At 37.3% G+C, this 17,189-nt stretch overlaps 1 protein-coding gene across 4 annotated transcripts in view; it reads right to left on the reverse strand.

Annotated features, from left to right (window-relative positions):
* The window catches only part of CNTN6 (contactin 6), a 149,133-nt gene that overhangs the window by 75,478 nt on the left and 56,466 nt on the right, over positions 1 to 17,189 (reverse strand). For 3 of the 4 annotated variants that reach the window (XR_003555667.2, XM_055806725.1, XM_013301365.3), the window contains exons 3-4: positions 15,774 to 15,900; positions 8,567 to 8,742 (exon numbers count right to left, since the gene is read on the reverse strand). Coding sequence is in view for 3 of the 4 variants with exons in the window: in XM_055806725.1 (XP_055662700.1) it covers positions 8,567 to 8,742; positions 15,774 to 15,900 (303 nt within the window). In the remaining variant the exon portion in view is untranslated. The remainder of the gene's footprint in view (positions 1 to 8,566; positions 8,743 to 15,773; positions 15,901 to 17,189) is intronic. The other variant, XM_027790654.2, reaches the window with a different exon arrangement.

Consider the following 17,189-nt stretch of genomic DNA (forward strand, 5'->3'; position numbering starts at 1 on the left):
AGCTCTTTGGAGATCTCAATCCAGCACAGAATTACTTCTTGCAGAATTACCTTGGGTTATCCTCAGACACCACTGCTTTATCTTACTTATTCCAGTTGCAAAGCCATCAAAGACTTCCTTCCAACAGGAATTTCAAGGTTTACCTGAATGATTGATGTAAAGGATTTTTGAATGTGAATCTTTTAAGTGGGATTTCAGGTGTAATGTATGTTATTAGTTGTTCTTTCGGTAGCATTTAGAAATTAATATTTACAGCTCAGTGCATTCTCTGTACTAGATGTGGTCTGCCTATTGAGAAAAGCTGTGCCTGTGGCCTTATTCCTTTGCACCGTGGAAAGTACCAATGACACACTCTTTTCCTCCTTCTTCAACATAAGCAATGGCATAGAGAAGTTCACCTTGTACCTTAAACCTTTGTATTGGGCAGGATCAACCTTCACTGCAAAAATAACTAATTTCATTATTTTTCTTAAAAAAAAAAAAAAAAAAGGCCGATTGTATATTCCAAATAATTGAATTCTTTTTTTTTTTTTTTTTTTTTTTCCTTTGAAAGCCTCCACCTATAACTTCTTTTTTTGTCACACCAAAGAATGGAGAAGCTCACATGGACATTGTGGATATTTCATTCAGTGATTTATTGGAGTCTAAGACATATTGTCTGCAATGAGAGTAGAGCAGATAAAAAGAAAATCACCTAGGCTGCAAATATAGACTGGTTTTATCCTTCAAAAATATTAAATTTTATCAATCAGTATCTAGCAGCTCTGGGACCTGTAGATGCTTTGTTACCTACCGTATCTCAATCACATATATTGCTTTTCCAATACAACTTGCAATGGTTTGATTTAGGATAAACACTTTTATAGGAACTACAGAATAGTAAGTAATACATAACTAAAAGATGATCTTCAAATACTTATACATTCCCTATTACTACTTTATCTGACTAGCTCACTGCCTGTAATACTACTTACAACGTCTCCGTTTCATAGATAAAGAATTCCTTACAAGTACAGGAGAAGTGAGAGCATCCTTTTACAACAGAAGTTTAAGCAACTAACCTAATGGAATAGAACAGCAGTGTCCTGATACAGCATAGCCTTGAACATGGTGTTTAAGTACTCAGAGATGTTTAAACCATTTGAAAGAGGGAGAAAAATGCAGCTTGGGTTTCTGATGCTGCTTGATCTACTACAACATTAGATAAGAGGAATGTTGTTATCATCAGCTCAAGTTTGTGTGTTTAGCAAGAGAGAGGCGGTCATGACTGCATTTGGTGTTGATGGACATTAGATGGGCTCTGAGAACACAGAGCAGACTCATCTGTCCAGGGGATGATGAAGAAAGAAAAATCCCTTCATTAAGCAGAGATACTTCATATCTTCTGGTTTTAAGATTCCAGGCTGTTCTTTCTTCAGGAATGTCTGGGTGTTGGCATGATCCCATTCTTGTAGTATCTGAGCTTTAAAATAGAAACACTGTTATCACCCTACCTTGTCCTGCCAGCAAGCAGGTGAAACCCTTCCAGGCTTCCTGCTTCAACACTGTTGAAAGGTGGTTGATGGCTCCTGCTTTTCCTTAAGCCTGTGACAGCTTGTGTGCGCACAGACTTCTGCAAAGAAATAAATACTGGAAAGCTCAACAAAGGTATGGGAAGGCAAGCTGAACATAGTGTTGTCTTGCAGCGCTTTTGGCCTTCGAGTGACAAAACTGCAATGCTTATAGTTTGTTCTCTGCAAAAATTCTGCTCAAAGAAGCCTTTAAGGAAGCACAATGCCCCACCTCTGAGTGGCTAGAGCAGCGTATAGACCCCTGACAGCAATGCATATCAAGTTCTCACCATGTTTTTCCTAAGCTTGTGGGGAAATATTGTGAAGAAAAGTGGGGGGTAGGGTGGGGGGAGTCTGCCTGAGGCTGCTGTCTGCCCCCTGGAGAGCATCCATTAAGCAAAGACCTTGATGTGGACTCCCACCATGGGGAACTGCTGCAGAGAGTGCTGGAGCACTGGCACAAAGTGCCCATAGCAATCAGAACTGATAAATGAGAGTTCCATTTGTTTTCATTCCAGGCAGAATTTTGACAAAATACAGGGTTTATTTCCAATTAATAAATGGAATTCTTGATATATTTACTGTAACACCTGTTCAGAAGCTTGTACTCCACCTACCCATACACAAGGAGAGGTAGGCACTGCTGCTGTAGTTATATCAGATTCTTTGACTGTGGTTAGAAGTCCAAAAGGAAATTTTGAGCTGTAAGCCTATTTAGTGACATAGGGAGAGACAACAGTCGTATTTCCATCCTCCAGACAGGATCGACCTGCAGGGAGTGTTGCTACTGCAGGTTGCATTTTTTTCTCACCTGCTTGTGGCAAGATGCAGTTTGTGAGTTGTTGCCAGGATCTTCAGGAGGGCTGTGTAGATAGAGTCTGGAAAGGAGAATGTTCTATATCTGATTCTCCATGTATCTGCAAGTTGAGATATGTTTCTGCATTATATATAAGGAAGCCCTTTCAAAACGGAGAGATAGGCTTAATGCATTACATAGCATTTATTTGTTATGAAATGATGTGCATAGAGGCAAGTCTATGACTTTACCTGAAGTGTCCCTGGAAAGGATAAGGGAAAGCAGTAAATGAAGTAAAACTTTGGGGGATGTATCTTTGATGGTGACCTGCTTCTGCCACTAGAAAGCTGAGGTTTTCCTGTGTTTGCTTTTCAGTTACCAGCTGTCCATCCCTGAGTGCCTAGTTGAATGCTAAATTGGGAAGCATGTATCTCCTTTTGAAAAACAAAGAAGTTGCAACATTCTTTCTTGCAATATAAGCTGCTAGACAGCCTGATCAGTATGCCAGACCTTGCATGCAAGGATGAATTAACAATCAGTTTAAAGACCCTGAGAGCTTTACTCAAGGTGGTAGTTATAACATCTAGCACGCCTTTTAATCAAATACAATTGTTACAGAGGGATTTCTGGACACGCACAGTACCACAATACAACCCATCCAGAAGTGCATGTGCCATTTAGGCTAAAATTCATGCATGTCCAGACTTTGCAAATCCAGACTATCTGATCTAAGTGTATTGATTTTTCCATTTTCTGTTTCAAAGAATATACTAGAAGTAAAAAGGGTTATGACATTTTGAGGCATGCTGCATTGCTTTGTGATGTTTCTGTAATTTGTGTGCAGTCAAAGGTAAATAACATGATGAAGTAATCAGATGAAAAGTGGGCTTTCATGCTTGCTGAGCATCTCACAGACAGTCACTCTAACAGGGCTGTGCTAATGTTCAGGCTGTCATGATCTACCAAAGACTAAATGGACTTGATGGCTTTTAATATATTTCCCCTGAAACGGTTAAATACTAATGATGGACTATTATGTTATGTTTCAGAATGGAAAAACTCTGTCCAGGAGGACTTATTGCCTCTTTAATTTGTTATTTCAGCAAAACTGTGTTCTTCTATCTTACAAAAAGCACGTGAGAGCACTTGGGAGCTGCAGATTTTATTCCACGTGCTCCACCACTATCACTCTCATGCATGCTGCTATGAGCACGTTCTCACTGGCCATAGAGGAGAGAGGATGTGGGTATTTAGGAAAATGCTATTGAAAACAAGCACCAAGCAAAACCCCTGAGCATCCCTTTGAAAAATGTGAGAATATGGTTGCAGACCAGAAATGATAAGGAAAAAATCCTTCCTTGATCTGTAGCGCTGGGGGACACTTTTAAAGAATGTGGTCTAATGGCTCCACTCTGTGCTCTCCTGTGTGGTTCTGGACAAAATGACTAATCCTAGTCATGAATTTAAATTGTTGTCATTGTTTCTCAGAATTCATGATTAATAATGGGGGCCTGAGGTCTGAGAAAGCCACAGTCATCAAAACTGTCTGTCAGAGATGGTAGAACAATTTGACTGAGAATCTAATTTAAGATCCCTAGGCAACTAGATGTTTTCAATTAATACTGAATTTTCTGGGTTTATGCCCTGAATAGTTATGAATTAAGTTTACATGTGATTCTTTTTCATGGTGGCATACTTTTTTTTTTTTCCTCTAGTTTGTTTAATTTGCACTTGTTTCTCCTATGTATCTGTTAATGTCTCTGTTATAGACATGTATGAAAACTAAAAGAATTAGAAACAGGCCTGGACAGTTTTACTGCAGCTAGTTATGGGGATTTCCCTCAAGACCAGTTGTTTGCACACAGTTACCGTTACTTAAAACTGATGAAATAATTAAAACAAATCCCCTGTGTGCCTTGGGTTAGAATTCTGGCTGAAGCCATATTCAAGCAGTTTTCTATAACAGGGGTTTTGTTTGTCTTTTTTAAGGCATGAAATGCAATTTAGGTGCTCTTCATTAGTAAAAATAGAATTTTGCAAAACACCTCATTAATATGCATATGAATGCATCTTGGCACCACAGTATAGGATAAACTCTAGGTTTACTGATCAAAATACTTCTTTAAACCTGGATGCTTTTTTTCATTTGTGAGTTTTGAATGCGACTGCTATCTCTGGCTCTGGGTCAGAAGTGATAGCTGCTGGGTTTGTGCCTGGTTGAGCTCTGTGGTGGCTTTGGGGGGTAGCTTTGGCAGTGCAGGGCTCAGGGCGGCTGCTTCTTCAGGGTTGTCTGCTCCCATGTGCACACAGGAGAGGCAAAACCTGTGACTTTTGAGAAGTTTGTGCACAAGCATTTTCATTTTGGTTTGGAAACTAAGTTGTGTAAAGCCTGAAGTAACACCTTGCCTGTCCCCATCTCTTTCTTTAAGATTGCTCTCTTGCATAGTTCATGATGAACTCCCCACACCGTTGTCTTCCCTTTATGTGGAGCTGAAGCGTTACTGGTGACCTTGTGCTGGATGTGAATGCTGAACTTGGAGGGAGGAAGTGCCATGCGGGTGGCAGGCTGTGAGCAGGGATAAAGCTCAAACCTCAAATCTGCATGAGGACCCATGCGTCTGTGACAGGCTCTGGCTACACAAGCTGGGATCTGACACCAGTGCTTTTTAACCAGACTGAAGAGCCAGATCAACAGCTCCAGCTCTTGCAAAACACACGTTAGCTTTTCAAAATGTACTGCTTGCTGGGTAACAAGGGATGTGCAGGATTTATAGGAAGCTTTCAACTTTATTTATGATAAAACAACCCATCTCCAGGAAGTACGAGTAACATAGGACTGCCATCGTATGTATCCCACTAATGCATTTATACGCTCTTGCTCTGCTCGCTTTCCCTGATGCTCTCTCTCATTTTCAGCTTGTAGCTTTAATAATCTATGCTGCTTCCTTCTGTACAGTATTCCTCCTGCAGCTTTCATTTGACAGCTCTGTTTTTAATAGAGGATAAGCATGAAGTTCTAGCTGAACCTGAAGACATATTTCTAATCTCATACTGCATTTATTTTGCTACTCAGAGAGCTCACTATCTTGAACAGAGGGGAAAAAAAAGTATTTTTCACGTATTAAGTTGACATGTACAATAGGTTTCCAGAGGTATCATTAATTCAAACTATGAGTTAGTTACCTTGTAGCAAAAAGACAAATACACATAAACCCTGTTACTTGGATAATAGGTCTGATTCCATTATTTATCACAGTGATTGCAATAATTTGCCAGGCAGCCCAGTTCAGGGAAGAGTCCCATTTTGTTAGGTATTGAATGAAAGTGTCATAATCAACATTCCTGCCTGCTTGGATTTTAAGATATAGCCTGAAGTATTGGTTGAAACAAAGTAGTAAACTGGATGACAACATGAAAATAAGAAAATGTTAACTGTGAAATAACTGTTTCAAGGTAATTTGTTCCACTGTTCTCATCAGGTCATTATAACATTTTCCATATACTGTGGGCTTTTTTGTATTGTAAGACAAGTTAAGACTCTATGAGTTTCACAGTGCTGCCACTAAATTGAAGCATTTTCCTGTATGTGTTTGCCAATGTAAATGACAACCTTCAATTTGTCTGTCCCCTCTTTTTTTTATATGGAAAGGATGTAAACATCTATCACCGCTAATGAAAATGTGGTGTGCTCCTTGAATGTGGGACATTTTTACTATTAGATGATTGCTGTTAAGAACTGGAGGATTAAAGCAGGATGGTAGCTCTGGGTTTGTCTGCTGCTCAGGCCAAATGAAACCCAGATGTTGTGACCTGCTCCCCATAGTAACTTTGGGAAGTGTCTTGGTGGGGGTGCGAAGCCCAAGTAAAAGGACTGCTTGATATTTAGGCCATTTTGATTGACACATATTGGCATGAGACTTCAAGCTATTAGTGAGGTAAGTGCTTCAGAGGGAATGCTTCACCAGCACAGGGTATTAAAGAACTGGTGTTTTAACAGCTGGAAATACTTAAATTGATGAAGTCCATTTTCTGGCAAACAAGTCCTGTAGCTGCTAAGTGGCATCAGCTGCATCACACTGAGATGTGCTTTTCCTCCAACAGAACGGAAATTGCACGTGATTTCTTTCAGGTTTTCATGTCTGAGGGCAGACTGCTGGCCCACAGCTGCACCAGGAGCAGGGGAATTGCAGGAGGGCTCTGCAGAGCTGCCTTGCTCTGTTGGAAGGTGCATATCCATGTTTAGATCCTTAGCAAACCCAGCCTCATAAAGAAAACTGTGTGTTGGGGTATATAGTTTCTCTTTTCTATTATGGAGAACTTCCAAAGGATCACATTTCCAACAAGAGCTTGAAGATGAGGCACTTCTGTGCCAACCAGCATCTTTCATTCCCCTGAGGACTATCAGGGATGCATTTGTGAACATAGGGACAAACATGGACCAGCATCCTGAGGACATTTCTCCTCTCTCTTCCTTTACCAGTGGGGCCTTCTCCATTAGCTTGCATTCCCTTCTTTCACCCTTTCAGCTTTCTCCAAAGCCTTCTCCTTGTGAAGAGTTAAAACAGGCCAATTTTCCAGAGCTAGCTTTTGGCCTGCACACTGTTATGAAATGGTTATAGCTAATAGTAAACATAGAAAGCCAGGGAAGGGAGATGCAATGAAACATTATGCAGTGGAGTGCTGGCCACAAGGGCTGTGTATGCCCCGAAAGCTGGTGCACCAAGCCAGTGTGATTCCCTATGGGCTGGGAGAGCAGTCAATGGGAAAGCAAAGTGATTCCAGGAATTTGAATCATGGGTAGAATTTTCCAGGCAATGATGAAATCATGGAGTAATGCGACATGCTGAAAAAATCACAAGAGCCCTCTTTCCTTCACAGATAATCCTGGTTTTTCTTTTTCCCTTCTTTATTTTTTATACCAAATTTTGCCTTCGTTTAAGGGTATTCCTTTGCTTTAGGTCTTTTCCCTGCTCCATTCCTGACCTATCATGGTTCCTGGGGGATTACAGACTCCATAGACAATTTTGAGGTGGCCATCTATTCTTGCTTCTTTCTAAAATGGGATTTGTTGTGTCACTAAACAATTTTAATTCTCTAGATTTTGAAATAATTTCCCTTACAGGAAGGCTGGCTTGCAAAGATATTTTAGAAAAAGTGGAAAAATAATGAATAAGAATTCTTGTTTTCATTTGATTAGCTCTTGGGAATCAAAAGCTCTTTGAGAAATTCAGGGTAAAACATTATTAAATGAGATACTAGCGATATACTGTTTGATCAGCTCCACTAAAAGAGAGTCTGTGAACCATCCCGACCTCTAATGTCTCCTTTGTATAACCCCTGCGACATGAGATTTGCTATGAGAAATGGAACAAGATTAATAATTAATACATTTGCTGGTGTCTGAAATAGCGACACAAGGTTGGCTTTAGACACATGTTTTATTAATGAGGTTTGAAAACAATTGCTTTCTCCCAGCAACAGACAGCTCTGACCCTTATACTCAAGAAAGGGATGGAGGTGATACCTGGGATTTTTTTTGTCGTTGCTGTTGTTCCCCTCCCAAGGCATTAACCGAACTTAGTCACCACATAAATGTTGTGAAAAAGATTGTGAAGTTGTGAAGAAGTGAAATGGGGGGCAAGCCTAAAATAAATATCAAATTGTCTCAAGACATCATACGTGCTCTACCCAGTCGAGCCGAAACCTGAAACATATCAGAGTATAACTCACAGTTTTCAACACTCTGTAAGGCAAAAGTGTTTCTTGCTCTGTTAATTTAAAAAAATATCAATGTGGCAATTAAGACTATAATGTTTTAATGACTAATGTACACCTCATTAAGCTATAGAAAATAGAAAGCCTATTTTTTTTCCAGTATTCCCCCCTGCAATTGTAACTACCTGCAATATAGCAAAGAGAGCACTGTCTTTTAAAAAGTGGAAACACCTTTATTAAGTGAAAATAATTGCAGTCATCATCCTTGACCTTTCAATTTTCTGAAAGTTATTCTTGTTCCTGAGGGCTAGCAGCCATCAGATGTCTGTTTTTGTTATTAATATTTACCAGGAATGATTCTTTTTTTAAGAATAAGCACTGCTGAAGTGAGCCAAACCTTTTGAACAGAATCACTGATGATACTTTAATTATCCAATAAATTACAGTTCATGTGCAGAATTAATCGGAAAATAATGCTTTAATAAATATAATCTCCCCAACTTACATGCAAATTGAAGCTTTGCCTTCCTGCTCAGAATTGTTCCAAATGAATTTGTGGCCAAACACTGGTATGTTCCAATATCCTGTTTTTTATGTGGGTTATTGATTGCCAAGCTGCCTCCAACCAACCTGTAGTGATAACTCATGGTAAGATCAATATCTGTGCCATTTTGCTTCCACCTTTGAGGGGAAAAAAATCAAATTATGCTTATAATTTACAGAGCCTATTCATATTTATCTTAAATAGTGTGCTGTAGCATACCTGTAATGATAAAAATGTAGTTAACTATCACAAAATTATATCAGTTTTCACACAAGACTTCTACTTATATTAATGATATTAATAATTCTGTTCTTTGAAAAATCTTTACTGCTTTTATGCTAGTCACCAGTGTTCATCCAGATGTCTACAAAATGTAATTATAACTTATTCATACAAACTAAGTTATCCATCCAGTTGGGAGTATGGTATATGCCTCAACTACAGCTACCTTATTTTTTGTAATGTAAATGGTAGCTGAATGTGCTTTACATTTGTTGTGAATGATGTCATAAATTCGGTTACAAAAATAATTTGGTAACATAGATCAGGAAAGATTACACCTTAGAGGGCAGACGAAAGCAGAGAGAGAAGTTTTTATACAAAAAAATTGAGACTGATAATTTAATAACACTGCTATTTTAAAACGATTTCTCCCTGTTAGTACACTAAGTAGAAAATGGATTGTCTGCAACATTGCACATTTATTTACAGACATCAAAATAAAATTTTTATTTCAAAGAAAATAAATAATATCTGTTTTAAGAAGGGAAATTTTGTGGCTTTACTGTCAGTCACATAACAGTTAGATTTTTATTATTTACATGAGGTCCAGAGGAAGAATAAAGTACATCAGTCACTGATGTCTGCAAGCTTTGGGCTTGTTAATGCCATACTTTAGGTGGTCAGCAATCCTAAAACAACCTAACCACATATTTTTCTTCTTTTAATTTTATACCACAACCATTTCTTCAACTTGTATCATTTTTGTTAACCTATGTGGGCATGATGCCTACCCCTCCCTAGGATGCAAAGACCACAAAGGAGATGCTAATGGCTCACTTTGGGTTTGCAGAAGGCTTTATGGCAGTCCTGGAAACAAGGGAAATTGTCTCCTTGTTAACTGTCTGAAGGATCACGGCATAAAAAAAACTTCTTCTATTTCTTGTTTGCAGAGATGAACTTCCTGGCAGTATTGATTCACACAGTTAACAAATTGAAGCAAACTTGCACCTTAACTATATTCTAGAAAGATCTGAGCTGGGTATACAGTGCAATACTTTATTTCTATCAGCCACAGACCTTTCTCTACATGATCAGGCAGCACAGGTAGTTGTTCTTTTGGAGGAAGATTTTGAACTGTGCTGTGAAATGCAGTTCTGTCCAAGGGAAATCTTGACAGATATGTACAGAAGAAGCAAAGATCATGACCTTTCAAGTGGGCACTTGTTTTTAGACATCAATAATAACTGATTAAAATACAAAATCAATTGAATTCTGTGAAAAAATTCTAGTAACATTAAATTATTTATCCGGGTCTGCCAGTCACTGCCTCCTCTTTCATGAATGCATCAACATTAAGAAATTTAGATCCAACAGTGGACCATCAGCAATTCTTCCTACCAATTGCAGCCAATTTTTGACCTTTTCATACTTCTGTATTCCTTTTTTTATATTTTGCTTTAGTTGGTCTAGGTTTTTGCTTTTGTTTTGAAGTATTTTGGGGTTTGGTGGTTTTTTTTTCATTTTCACAAACAAGATCAAAATCATAGTTGGTGCCCATCCATGAGCCTGTTGTATGAATCAGTAGTCTGTATAAGTGTTAGGATTTCGCTGGTTTTCAGGATTTACATATGGTACATGCTGTCTAAACCTTTCAGTTTTCTAATATAAGATATTCTAGTATTTAGTTTGCCAGTTCTCTTTAATTTTGGAATCAATCACTGAAATAACTGCTGTCATCATTACATGGCTCCCAATTAAGATCTATAATTGTTTTTCAAAACAAATGCAAAGTTGTTGGCTTAGTTGCTGCAAATGAATTCTTCACAGTATCCCCATAATCATTCTAATCACCGTGGTACAATGATTATTAAACTTTGCATATAAAATAGGGGTTCATATACTGGTGTGGGCTTTTTCCTAATTAATATGTTTACACCATTGAAGGAAGCAAATTAATGAATTCATGTGATAGACAATGATTTAATGACTTTGTGTGTTCTGCAGTGTACTGTCTAATGCACAGAAATCTTTGAAGGATTATTTTAAGAAAATTTTAGTATAAGCCTGTTCAGGCAGGGATCATCTACATATTTTCATGAACTTTTTCATGCAACCATTGGAAAATTTTATAGGTATTAAAGAATTATAGGAAATGCATCCTGGACCAATTATTTCAGAACCTATACTTCTAAAAATATGCTATATTCTGATGCTGAATTCCCTAGCGATGTAAAACTTTTCAAATCATATTGGTGTTTTCAAAGTTAAAAAGAAAACAAATGTTTTATGAATTCATAGAATAAATAATTAGATTTTCTTTGCTTCAAAATCTAACCTTTTATAGAACACCAGTTATCAAATATTCCCTTACAGTTTTCATTAACTTAAAGGCTTTCAGAATATATATATGTGGGACCTTCCCCCCTTCCCATCTTGGTTTAAAGGTCTCCAGCAAGAGGCAATCTATTCTTGTTCCCTTTTTCTTAAATTGTTACCAATTTATCCTAATATTTGAATATACTAATACACCAGTATTATTCCAGGCCACTGGGTTATATTAAATATTTGATGCTGGGGTTATTGGGAACTTCCTCCTAAAGTACACTGCAGTCAAGTTACTGATACAAGAACAATCTTCTAATATGTGATGATTTCCCCGTATTTATACTACTTAATCAATACTTCTGATTTGCTATTCAAATAGTCTCTGAGCAAATACAAATGAAGAGGAGTAGAATTTATTAATGAACATGAATATATGAGTAATGCGTATTTACAATGCAACTGCAAATTATGTGATCTGTCGTAGTATCTAATAAAAGAACTGTGGGAAAATAATATAATGAATTTCTATCATGTTTTCACCTTGAAAAAACACTCATCTAGCTAAAACGTTCAAAGAACACAGAAGAGCATAAAAGTTATAAAATGGTGAAATGTTAGAGATCTTTGCAGAATACAAATATTCTTAGGACTTCTTTGAGAAATGTCAATATGTTTCATTATACATAAGTTGACTGTTAAGCTGCATAACCACAGGTTTCTCTGGTGTTTAGACTTCCCTGACCCTTTCTGAGATGAATTTCCTCTAGGCCATGTAGCTACTGACACCACAATCCTGACACCTCTGCCTCCACCCCAACCCATGTTCAAATAAATCGAGTGGAGCTGAGAAGACAGAGTCCTCAGCCTGTAGCCGCCACGTTTTTGTTTCAGGGAGATGAAACTGCTGTTTGGTCACCTACAATCTTTGATATTTTGGTAGGGAAAATTTAAACTTTTGGCATAAAATTATGACTTATGGTAAGTGAGTAATTAGCTGGGAAATTTCTGATCACACCTGTGATCGAATACTACACAGTGCTATGTTATATCTAGGTAGCTATAACTAAATGTATTCCATGTCTATGATTAATGAATCTGGAAAATAATATTGTTCCATAGAAACTATTTAGAAAAAGGAAACACTTTGTTTCAGAGGACATGACTTGTTTTTGGAAATGAAATGTGGAGGTGTATCAATTTCAGTGAAACTATCAACGTATGAACGTTGAAGTAGCTAAGGAATTAGTTAAAGATTCCACTGAGGCAATGTGCAAATATTTTGGTTAAATTCAAATGCAGTATTTCATTAATCTGTTTTAGTTGCCTTTAAAAAAAGATACATTTAGGACTATCAGAATTTCCTGCTGAAAGAGCTTTCTCCAGCTCTACAAATAAAAACCTGGAAGTTTCATAGAGCATGCATGGCTGCATCATGATTTTGTATCAAAGTTATCATAGCTAGAAGCTCTTCCTTGTATTCTCTTCCCTAATTTGAACTACTTTCTGTGTGGATTTATGCATACAGGATTTAATGAATTCTCTTTTCAATGTACTGCTATAATAAAAATATGGAGGGGGTTGTAAAGACTTCATTATGTTCTAAGTTTTCTAGATTATTTCCTTTCAGATGGAAATATCCTGCCAAATCACCTGAGACTTCCTCATAATTGGGGAAATAAAAACTTGCAGAACACCCTAGTATACAGCATTTCCATAGTGGAAGAAAATAGAAAGTTTAAAAACTATTGACTGTTGCAAGACAACAGAGGTTGGAGGCATTTTTAATTCAATTCCACTTTTGAGGCAGAATCTGCAGTGAGTCAAGGGACTGCATTTTAGTGATCAAGTAAACTATAGCAGGATAGTAATTTGTTTTTCAAGGGTATGAATAAGATAAATATATTTTGGGGGTTACTGGGAATCATTTGACAATTTTATACAATCATTATACACGTATTTTATGTCTTTTGCAATCGTCATAGACTTTGTGCTTCTGTTCCCCTCACTTTTATTTTTCTGTTACAGTTATCTTCTGTGGTACTTTGATTTGGATTGAATTTGAATCTCTTAGCTTATTTTAATACATCATTCTAAGTTATGTTGAAATATTAAAATATTGTTATAATAAATAATGCTTATGCTGTCCTTGGATTTCTTATTTATTTATTCAATTGACTGCTCTCTGTGAAGATTATTGAGCGGAAAAAATCTTCAATTTCAAACTTACTTGAAAATGCTAGATTATATGATTACTCTGGATACTGAACGTAAGTTCAGGAAAAGTTAGAACTAAGCACTTGGCACCAAACAGGCAATGTCAAGCAAACACTTGCTTGGCAGGCTCTAGGTGACTTCTTTCTGGGTTTTTTGAGTGTGGAGGAAGGCTAGTTGGACTGAACTGAATGACTTAATGAGAGAACTGTGGAACTGGGATATTTATGTTCATGGATAGGCTGTAAGCAGAAAAAGAAGTTTAACTCATTACGTAAGTTAATTGTTCATGGTCCTTCAATCAACTATAACAGAAAAGCTTAAGTGTAAAAAAATTATAATTTGAAAGGTTATGTTTATTTACTTCCAACATCACACAAAGAAACAGCTGAAATAATAATAATGACCTGATACTATGAACAATTTTGACTTTCTAGAAAAAGGCATAATAGATAAGACTATTTATCAGGGAATTTATATAGATTTCTTAAAACACATGCTGATTTTCCTTCTATCCATATTTTTGTTTCAATTGTAATCAGAGCAATGTTGCCTTTATTTCCAAAAGCATCCAACAGGAAATCAGTGTCTCTCATTTTTTGTTACTTAGCCTTTATGCCTGCTTCAATTCTATATAGTTCTTGCATTGTGGTTGTTGGATACACGGAATATTGAAATCAAGTTGCAAAAAGTTAACTACTATATTCAGTAAGTCTGTAAGGCTAATATAGTACATAATAAAGATTTTAGGAAATGCTAAGCATTTTTTCCGTAAAGAAAAGGTATTAGTCAGCATGCATATTTATGCAAGAGATGCTAAATAGAAAATTAGCTTATATGTAACTTTATTCCTGTTGTAGTGGTTCTGTATTTCTGAACCAAAGAAGAACCTTACTGTCATTTTCCATCGTTCAACAAAGGATATGATTTCATGCTGTGCTTGATTTATCAAAAATTGTTGGAACTTTAAATATTTGGGCTCAATCTTTATCTGACAAAACTGGCATTAGTTTTAGTGAAGTCACAGAAGAGTGCTGAAGACTCCCCATTCCTTTCAAGTCATGGTGAAAAGATCCCAGGCTATAATAGCAGCAGTGATAGTCTGATAACTTCTTATTGACCTAGTTCAGGATCCATCTGCAGATGTTGATCTCATCTTACAGGAGTAACTGAGACTTTGCAAAATGTGCTTATAGTGCAAATAAAATAATGAACTAAGTAACAGACGGGTAGGAAAAAAGTGAAAGATATATTGCTAATATTAGATATATGATGGGAGGAGACTTCATAGCTCTCCTGCCTAACAAAACCCACTGTCTTTACTATTTGTGCATGTGTGGAGTCCATGGTTGGAATACAGGAGTCAGTAATTCTTATGGATCTCTGGGGAAGCTGCCTGTATAAATGGATATGAAGGAGATGGATGGATGAACTGGAAAGATTTGAAATTCATGACATGAACCAGTAGGTGTTCATGTTGAAAACAGGAATGACGAATGGGATAGGAAATGGGTGAGGATTTCTGCTCATAGGAAGAGAAGTAACACTGGGAAAAAAAGATAAAGTATTCCTTTACTAGCACAACATTTAGAAACAAATTAATACATGAAGTACAAAAGCCAAGTTGATAACTAGTAGAGGTACTTAACAGAGGAAACTGTTGTGTGAACAATTAAAAGCTATTGAATTAATACTAAGCAGTTGATAGAACACAATTTTTTTCCATGTCTTTGCATAAATTATTCCCTTTTTCATTATTACTTTTATATTTTGCTTTTCCCAGACCATTATTTTTCCTATTTTTTCTGAAGAAAGCACACTCATTTTTTTTCCAGATTTTCAGCTTTTCCTCTTATTAGACGCAGGTTTCTAGATACTTGGTGCAACAAGCTATGTTTTAAATGAGTCCATAGTTATTGAATAAACAAACAATCCTATGTACCAAGGTTTTATTAAGTAAGTCTGCAGAGTGTTGTAAGCTAGATATGAGAGCTGTGCCTTGCTGTTTCTCTAAATAAACACTATAAATACATACATGAAATGTTAGAATTAGAAATAGGCAAAGATGTTGCTCTTTTGCTTTCCAAGCTCCAAGAGTTTATTGATGTATGGAAAGTTTTATCAAGTACAGATGCACAGCATTTCCATTTTCAGAGCTGTTCTCTGGATTCAGAAGTAATTTTGTATGTTTTAAAATATTTGGGGGACAATTTTCAGTGAGGTGTTTTCTTTTCCTGCTTTAATTGTCTTAACAGTAGACTTGCAAAAATATTTCCTTCGTTCCTCAAATTTACTGTATCTATGTATACTCTCCTTGTGAGTGCTTGACATGTTTTGAGGTATGTTTAACTGATAAAAATGCAGTTAAAAGATTTACAGTGCGACAATACTTTTCCGAAGTTGACTTCACCTGTAGTATGGGAGTGGATATCCTTTAGCTGTGCAGTTCAGTAAGATTTCTGGATTTGCTGATCCCGTGGAATAAGTGATATCATATGGCTCTTGGATAAAAATAGGACCATGAAGGGTTTCTTTCCCTGTGAAAGAAAAACAATAATTTAAGATCAGACATCTTTAGTGTGTCCTTACACATAAACGTGTCCTTTGGTGTCCTTTGTTTTTGGTCAAAAGTTAAGGTCTGCTATTATATTCCGTGGAGGATCCACCTCCAGACATTTGGCTATTATAGAAGAAATATTTCAAGGCTGATTGATAATAAAATCGCATATCCCAGGTGTTGATGATTTATTTTGCAAGTGACGGTGAAGACTAGCTTCTTTGCATATTTCCTGTGGAAGTTATACGGCCATCTATTAAATCTCCCCCATCTACCTCATACTTCTTTAGCTCACAAGTGGAAGCAGGGAAGGATGAAGTTGTGGCTTTCTGTGTTTGGTGCTTTTACCTCCCTGCTCACCAGGTGAAGTGGATGTGTCAGCCTCATGTCACCTTTTGAAAGTCCGGCAGCTCGGTGACTGCAGCCAAGCTCTGACAACACAGACATGTCGCGACAGTCCATGAGAGTGCCTACCGTGGGAGAGGAAGGAGCTCCGGCAGACCAGCAAATGGCTTCTAGATCATAAGGTATGTTGTGGTGGGGCAGTGGTCCTGGGCTTTCCTTTCCTCTGCCATTTGGTCTCTTTTTCTGGTGTTGGGGTCCAGAAGGTCACACACGTAAGAGTCTAAGGCAGTTGGTCATTTCCTTCTCCTTTAACCTTTCACATCCTTTGATATATTACTTTTGTGTACTTTAGCTGGCCTGGTGTCAGGGTTTGGTTTGGATATTTTTGTTGTGGTCCAGTCACCCCCCTCATCTGGGCCATTTGGGAACAGAAGGAGCATGAAATAAAGTTGAATTACTCATCATTTTCACTAGAACCTGTATCTTTCTGGTGACCCACTAAATCTAACTACAGCATGTAAACACAAGGAGACAACAGATGTGGGCTGGGGTCTGACCCATTTTTTCCCTCCAAATCTCAGATGTTCCTGCAAGGAAAAGTTTGATGGAAATTATTTTTTCACAGCTATAACCGAATACTAGTGACAGAACAAATAAATAATCCCAGATCCTTGAATAAAGCTTAGCAACTGGACCATCCTCCAGGTCTTAGAAGTCTTACATGAGTCCAGGAAACCTAGAAAGTTTGCAGTGCAGTTGCATAGCTGGGAAGAAGAGGTATTAACCCAAAAACCTATTTTCTTTGTTGTTTTATTCTGGAAGCAATATAAATGTTGACAGTAATCATGTCTGATTGTATTCACCTATTTTATCTGCTTGTTGGTGACAGGAGAGGGAAGGTACAATCTACTTCCCAAAGGCCAC

The sequence above is a fragment of the Falco peregrinus genome, chromosome 5, assembly GCF_023634155.1.
Source record: "Falco peregrinus isolate bFalPer1 chromosome 5, bFalPer1.pri, whole genome shotgun sequence".
Classification (NCBI taxonomy): Eukaryota; Metazoa; Chordata; class Aves; order Falconiformes; family Falconidae; genus Falco; species Falco peregrinus.